General features: G+C 43.2%; 1 protein-coding gene across 2 annotated transcripts; it reads left to right on the forward strand.

Moving 5' to 3' along the window:
* The first annotated feature begins 72 nt into the window (after positions 1-72).
* On the forward strand, positions 73-6,334 carry rpl9 (ribosomal protein L9). 2 transcript variants are annotated; one of them, XM_023153016.2, is made up of 7 exons: positions 73-227; positions 314-429; positions 1,981-2,076; positions 2,201-2,333; positions 4,369-4,449; positions 5,622-5,751; positions 6,222-6,334. In XM_023153016.2, the coding sequence occupies exons 1-6, from the start codon at positions 182-184 to the stop codon at positions 5,726-5,728; spliced, it is 579 nt and encodes a 192-aa protein (XP_023008784.1). In that variant the 5' UTR covers positions 73-181; the 3' UTR covers positions 5,729-5,751; positions 6,222-6,334. The 2 variants fall into 2 exon arrangements, with proteins under 2 accessions (XP_023008784.1, XP_004564357.1); XM_004564300.4 differs by having other exon boundaries at positions 74-227; positions 6,219-6,334.
* Positions 6,335-7,230: the final 896 nt, after the last annotated feature.

The following is a 7,230-nucleotide window of genomic DNA, read 5'->3' on the forward strand; positions in this document are numbered from 1 at the left end:
CATTGTAGCTAAAGCTTGCTGACACCAGTGTGGTGTGCCTGTATCTCACAGTCCGAACTTTAGTAAACAGTCATTGTGGAGCTGTTAATATCACAGATATAAAGGCATACACGCTTTAGCCTGAATCTTTAGCCAGTCAAACTTTTCAGAGTTGAAAGCACCTATTTTGTCTCTTTACAGAATGAAGACCATTCTCAGCAGCCAAACTGTCGACCTCCCCGACAATGGTAAGGGGAAAATCAGTTTTCCACACAGATGTATTTATGTAGCTTCTAACCTTTTTTTTTTTATATTTGTGCTTGTTGTGCGGCAGTCGAGGTGAGGCTGAAGGGCCGAACTGTGACTGTCAAAGGCCCCCGTGGCAAGCTCACCAGGGAGTTCAACCACATCAACCTGGAGCTCAGCCTGCTGGGCAAGAAACAGAAGAAGGTATGAAAGAGCCAGAATAATGCTAAGTTACTTAAAGTGAAGTTAGCAGCCCCAGGATGTGATGGCAGGAGGGCATCACACATGTTTGGTATTAAGGATGTGTGATTTTAGAGTGTATAAGTTTTCAGATTTAAATAGTGAGTTGTTTTGGTTGAGGTTGGATATGTAAAATTAACAACTGCATCATTTAGAAAAGTGCTTTAAGAACTGGTCGGGTCTTCAAACTACTCTGCTCAGTGCGAAGTTTGTAGATAAAGGGCTTAAAATGTCAATTTATTGTCTTAAAATGGGAGTAATCCTAAAAGCCAGTTATGTGCTTTGCCTAAAAGTGCCATAAGTGGATTGCAGAATGAGTTTTTGTACAGGGCTGTTTATATGACTGTTGAAAAAAAGGTTTAATACATACACGGCTGGTGTCAACAGTGCTAAGAACAAGTTGTAGAAAAAGTCTTTAATTTTAGAGGGAAACTATTGAAATATCTGACTGGCTGTGACTGAGATGATATCAGCGTTTGAAACCATCCAACTGTTTTCTTCAATTGATCCAATCCCAGCTGTGATAGGGCGAGAGGCAGGGTGCATGAACAGGTTTTCAGTCTATTGCAGAGCTAACACAGAGAGACAGACAGCTGTTAATGCTCACATTCACGCCTATGGCACACTTTGTTATTAATGTATCATGCATATATTTGACAGCAGCACTGTTGCCGCACAGCAAGAAGGTCCTGAGTTCATTCCACCATCAGGCCGGGGTCTTTCTGTGTGGAGTTTGCATGTTCTCCCCGTGTTTGCGTGGGTTCCCTCCGGGTACTCCAGCTTCCTCCCACAGTCCAAAGACATGCAATTAGTGGGGTTAGGTTAATTGATCAATCTAAGTCGCCCATAGTTGTGAATGCGGGAGTGAATGTGAGCGCGAATGGTTGTCTGTCTCTGTGTGTTAGCCCTGCGACAGACTGGCGACCTGTCCAGGGTGTACCCTTCCTCTCGCCCTGTGACAGCTGGGATACGCTCCAGCGCCCCCTGTGACCCTGAAAAGGAGAAGCGGATGAATGGCATATATTGGAAGTGTGGGAGGAAACCAGGATACTCTGAAAGAACAAAACAAGGGGAGAACATACAAACTCCACACTGAAAGACCCTGGCCAACCAGTGGATTTAAACCCAGGACCTTCTTACTGGGCTAAGCACCACACCTCCGTGCTGCCCCTCGTTTAAAACCTCTAGAATGTGTCCAATAGTCTGTGTGGTTTGCACTTGCTGTATAGTAAGTGTATACTGACATTAATGCATTTGGACGACAGAGTTGGTTTTTGGTGTTCTGACATGTGTTCCTGTCAGATTTGAGGCTGTTAGCCGGGGTGTAGTTAGTGTATCGCAACAGGTAAACAGCAGCTACTGCAAAAGGTAAATGTGGTTGCATTTTCCAATGGCGGTCTGCAAGGCCAGTATTTCGCTCACATGTGGGCTGATTGCTTCAACACCTGTTTCATGCAAGTGATTTGAGCTGCTGTGCTTTTTTTTTTTTTTTTTTTTTTTTTTTTTTTTCCTCAGCTTCGTGTGGATAAATGGTGGGGAAACAGGAAGGAGTTGGCCACAGTCCGCACCATCTGCAGCCACGTCCAGAACATGATCAAGGGAGTCACTTTGGTGAGAGCTCAGATATGCTTGTTTCAGTCGGTCCAGTTATAAACCCTGTGCATGCTTCTGGCTGACCCTGCCTATTGTTCCAGCATCAATTCTGTTTGCCTCTCATGCTTTTGTGCCACTGCAGGGTTTCCGGTACAAAATGCGTTCCGTGTACGCCCATTTCCCCATCAACGTGGTCATCCAGGAGAGCGGCACCCTGGTCGAGATCAGGAACTTCTTGGGAGAGAAATACATTCGCCGTGTCCGAATGAGGGGTGGTGAGTCTGCGTCACATCATGGAAATGTTTATGAGAATGGCATGTGTGAAGTCCAGAAATATTCAAAGTTTCTGAGGTGTGGCGTAAATGACTTTGTCAGGAGAAGTTGGAAGTTATGTATAACTTCATATTGGGTTTGTGGTTGATTAGACACAAATACTTGTGACACATTAAAAGTTAAAATAGCCAGATGGAAGGGACCACAGTGAATTTATCATTTTAGTCTTCAAAATGTCAAATTATCTTTAAAGATCATTAAAGACTTGTTTTTCTGATCTTTTGTTTCATCAGTTCAAAGCCCAAGAGGCATCATACTAAAATCATGAAATTCACACACTTGTGAAGCTGAACGAGCTGCTGGTTGGGCAAAAACTGCTAACGGCTGATTTGAAAACCAGGGCTCGTTAAATTTATGGATTAGGAAATTATTTTGTCAATCAATCAAAGCTTTATTCGTCACATGCAGGTTGCCCTGCAGTGAAATGGGACCCCCCCCCCCCCCGACCTTACACATATAGCACAAACATTACATGGGGATACAGGTCGGAGATTGGTAGAATCAGAGAAAAAACATTGAAATGTACACTACAATGGGGAAAGTACAAGAGGAAAAAAAGAGACCCCTACTCAAGCTATGCTTCCATGGTAGGACAGCATGAGAATAGGAAACAAAAAAAAACTCCTCTGCACAAAAAGCACATAAATGTCCACAGCACAACATTGTGAAGACATGACAAGCCACAGGGGTGGGTGGGGGGTGAGGAGTAATCCGAAGTGAACACAGCAGCCGCCCTGCACAGCGCTACCATTCCAGCGCGGCACACAGACCCGCCGTGTTCCCTCGCAGGAAACAAGAATCGAAGGTGTTGGAAAGGGAGGGGGGATGAGTGAGTGCCTATCAGTGTAAGTGTATGTGTGTGCGTGTCCATAGGCCGAAGGACACTGTCTCAGCTGAACTATCAGGCTAAGTAAACAGTCCTCCAGCCAATCCAGGTGTCCTTGCATGGGATGGGAAGAATAGCCGTAACACAGTCGTTATCAGGGAGTGATTGTTCGGCTCCAGCCTTGGGCCTGCAGCTGGCGCCGTGATGGGGATCCGCAATGTTCATGTTGGTTTTGTTAATTTCCATGCGAGCAGCCCAGGAGAATTTTCAGGCTGCTCTTTAACACTCTGACACTGGCCTCTCAATCTCCCGTTGGAGAGTCGCGAGCCTCCCCATGATGGTATCAAACTTCTGTTCCATGGTGTTGTCATTCTTTTGATTCTGAGACCTCACAGCTGCAATGATCCGTTCCGCGATGTCTTCCAACTGTCGCTCAAGGGTCTCATTTTGAGCAGGCCTCTCTCTGATGTTTCCCCTCATACGCTCAATGGTGTTGTTTTGAGCCTTCACAGCAGCTGTAAGCGTCTCAAAGGTGTTGACCATATTACGTTCGTTGTGAGAGGTTGCGCCTCGTTCCATTGCGATTCCAGCGGGCAGCCTTGGGGGGGTTTGAACAGCCGGTTCCGCTCTCTTATTTCTCCGATAAACCAGGGCTAAGCCAACTCCGATCAGCATGAACCCTGTTATCACGGTTCCGAATAGATAGATATCTTCAGCGTCCTCGATCGACAGTCCCGCCAGGCACATACAGATTAATTGGTGTAGTGAGTCTCTGAGGAGGGATTTAGAATTGGCAGAGAGTGAGGCACGTGCAGACTTTGTGGAGTCATTGAAGCAGATTCTTTAATTTGTGATGAAGTCTGGAGTTGCACTCAGAGTTCAAACATGGTCAGTTAAGCATATCGACTTTTCTCTCAGCAGATCTAAAGATCCTGAGCTCGCCTCATTTTGGTGATGTAATGTCTGAAGCTGGATATTTATTATTTGGTGGAACTGTCATCTCATTGGAGGGCCACTTTAGTGTTCAAGTAGTACAGAAAAAACAAAACACAGACAAATATTTCTGAAAATGTAGTGGAGGTTTTTTCTTTTTTTTAAACATTTCTAATTTTGTATAATAAGACTAAACTTTTGTCCTTGTTCTCTTTCAGGTGTGCTGTGTTCAGTCTCAGCCGCACAGAAGGACGAGCTGGTCCTGGAGGGTAACGACATTGAGCTGGTGTCCAACTCTGGTACGTCTGCCTGCTGTTTCCTCTTTAGGTTTTCTACACCATAGGATGAAATGATATGATTATGTCAAGCTCCACCAGCAGATGAGAAGTTTTTCATTATTTCAGTCGCAGCCGTCCTGAAACTGATTCAGTGTCACCTTGATGCTCGGTGTAGATAAGAGTGAATAAAACATCAGCGGATGTTTGTCACCGACCTTATGGTTGGAAAACTGGACTCTGTGGACAGTTGTTGCACATCATCTGTACACACTACATGCAGTTGGACATCAGTGCAGCTGCTAATCCAGTTTATCACACTTGACTTCTGATCAAGTTTCCCTCCACCTAAAGTCCTACTGTTCTCCTTACTGGGGTGCAGTGAGGGTTTTATCGATTATCTGACAGACATTAAGTTCAGGTTCTCAAATGAAATTATGGAAAGAGGATAAACTCAAATCAGAGAAGAACAGCGTCTGATCTCACCAGTGTTTCTAGACTATTGTAAGTTTGAGTTTCTCCTTGAGTTGATTTTTCGCCTTCACTCTTCTACATTAAGGACTGAGCACGGTCTTGTTTGCACGTCTACTTTGATGAACAAAAACCCCATTGCTCCACCTCAGTTGGGTTTTTTTTTTTTTTTTTTTTTTGCTAGTCTATAGTTGTTCTCCAGAATCTGTATTTTTAGTTTTTGTCCATATTAGTTGTTTTTTATTTGGCTCAGCTTTTGAAGGCAAAGCTTTGTTATACAGCAGTGAGTATAAATATCATATTGATGTCAAACAAAGGCCAAAAACTGTCACCTGACCATAATCCACTCAAGACTGTATATAATTTCTGAAAATGAGTTTAAAGTCAAAATGCTCCTGCAGGTGGATTTTCCTGTAAATCCCTGATGGAGCTGTGAGATGCGAGTGTGAGATGCTTTTAGACCTTTTTAACTACCTTTTGATTCACATGCTACAATCCAAACAGCTCGACCTGCATGTATAAAAAGGAGGGTAGGTATGAGACCGCTGCCTCAGGGACATATCAGGTTTTTCTGGACTTGTATCCAGATTCTTAGTAAACACGTTGGAGATGAAATTTGAACTTGGAGCCAAAAAGACAGCAAACAGTGTGTCACACAGTCCTTCCTGAATCTTGTGTAATCCTGTTGTGATGTGCTACTTATCACCCCAACTTCTCTGTTGCAGCTGCTCTGATCCAGCAGGCCACAACTGTCAAAAATAAGGATATCAGGAAGTTCTTGGACGGCATTTACGTGTCTGAGAAGGGAACAGTCTTGGAACCGGAACAGTAAAAGTTACACCTACACTCTCGGAGGTTAGACATCACCATCCTCCTGTCCTGCATGCTCTGCTGGTTTTTCTTCCTTTTAATGGTTTCATTCTTTCAGATCTTTTTACACAATGCGCTGCTGCTCCACTTTATTTAAACTTATTTGTTGGGGCTCATGGATGTAGTTAAATTATTTTCCATTAATAAATACTCCTTACATGAAGTCGCCTTCATGTGTGAATCAATCTCCAAAAATCTGACTGGGCTTTTAACATTTTATCGGCAGTTTCAGATCATTACCAGTTTCATAAAAGCTGTAACTGATACGAACTGTTTTCCAGCCCCATGTGGTGTTTGTGTGGATGCTTTTGGCGTCACTGTTTGCATGAATGTGCACCACAGCGTGCATCTGTGCTCCTAAAGCTGCCCATTATTTTTGAAGTAAACTCTTCATTAATCCTCCCACTCAGTTGATCTCTGTCCTCACACTCGGCTCCTCTGTTTGTTTCCAGCAGCCCTGATCCAGCAGACCACCACAGTCGGAAAGAAGGACATCAGGAAGTTCCTGCACAGCACAGTGCTAATGACAAGCTAATAAGACCAATAAACTAATGTGTTTTCCAGTTAATCCAGTCTCTGCCTCCCTTTCTTATTGGTTTTTGAGAATAGTTCAGCAAAATCTTGATATTGTTATAAATTGCACACGAAAGAGTCACTGGGGTAGTTCTACCCATCATCAGAAGTTTAAGATTTGAAGATTTTTATTTTCACTTTGTTCAGTGGATTTCCTTGTTTTAGTTTAGCTTCACTGTTAGTTTGAGTTGTTCTGTTTCAGAGGAAAGATTTAAGAAATTCAGGATGAATATTAATAATCAAACAGTGCTTGTTAGAGGTTGTTTCACCGGCCAGGTTTTGAATACTAAAACTAAAGACATTGTAATCACCGATGAACTTAAGGGCTGTGAATGGGCTGGATCCCTGCTGTCACAGGATGAGATGCAAAGTACATCGTGGACAGAATGCTGGGATCATGCTCAGCGACGGTGTTAAACACTACAACACTGTGCCCCCAAAACTGATTTTCTTTTACTTATACAAGTATACTGTTTTTGTTAAATTTCTGCTAAGCTCATGGTCAGTTTTTCCTTGTAGTTCATTATAATAACAATAAAACTGATGGATCAGATTCACTGAGGAGCTTGTGAAAATACTGAGATTTCTTGAGGACCAAAGTGGTTCACAGACAGTTTCCAGCACATCCACTGGTTTGTTGCCAGAATGGCAAGTTTTAATTTTGAACATGTAATCGAACACAGACTACTAAAAGCAAAAGATTTAACCCTAAGACTTGCCTAAAACAAATGTCACATTTGTTACCTAGATTTTTACTTTTTGTTCTTAGCACAGCATTTCAGACTCCTCACAGCGCTGATACTTCAGTCTCACACAGACTGAGGTGGTTTGATGTGTGAGGCGTTTGTCTGACCTCAGGAACATCTTCAGGAGGACCAGGAGTCAAACAGA

The sequence above is a fragment of the Maylandia zebra genome, linkage group LG6, assembly GCF_041146795.1.
Source record: "Maylandia zebra isolate NMK-2024a linkage group LG6, Mzebra_GT3a, whole genome shotgun sequence".
Lineage (NCBI taxonomy): Eukaryota > Metazoa > Chordata > Actinopteri > Cichliformes > Cichlidae > Maylandia > Maylandia zebra.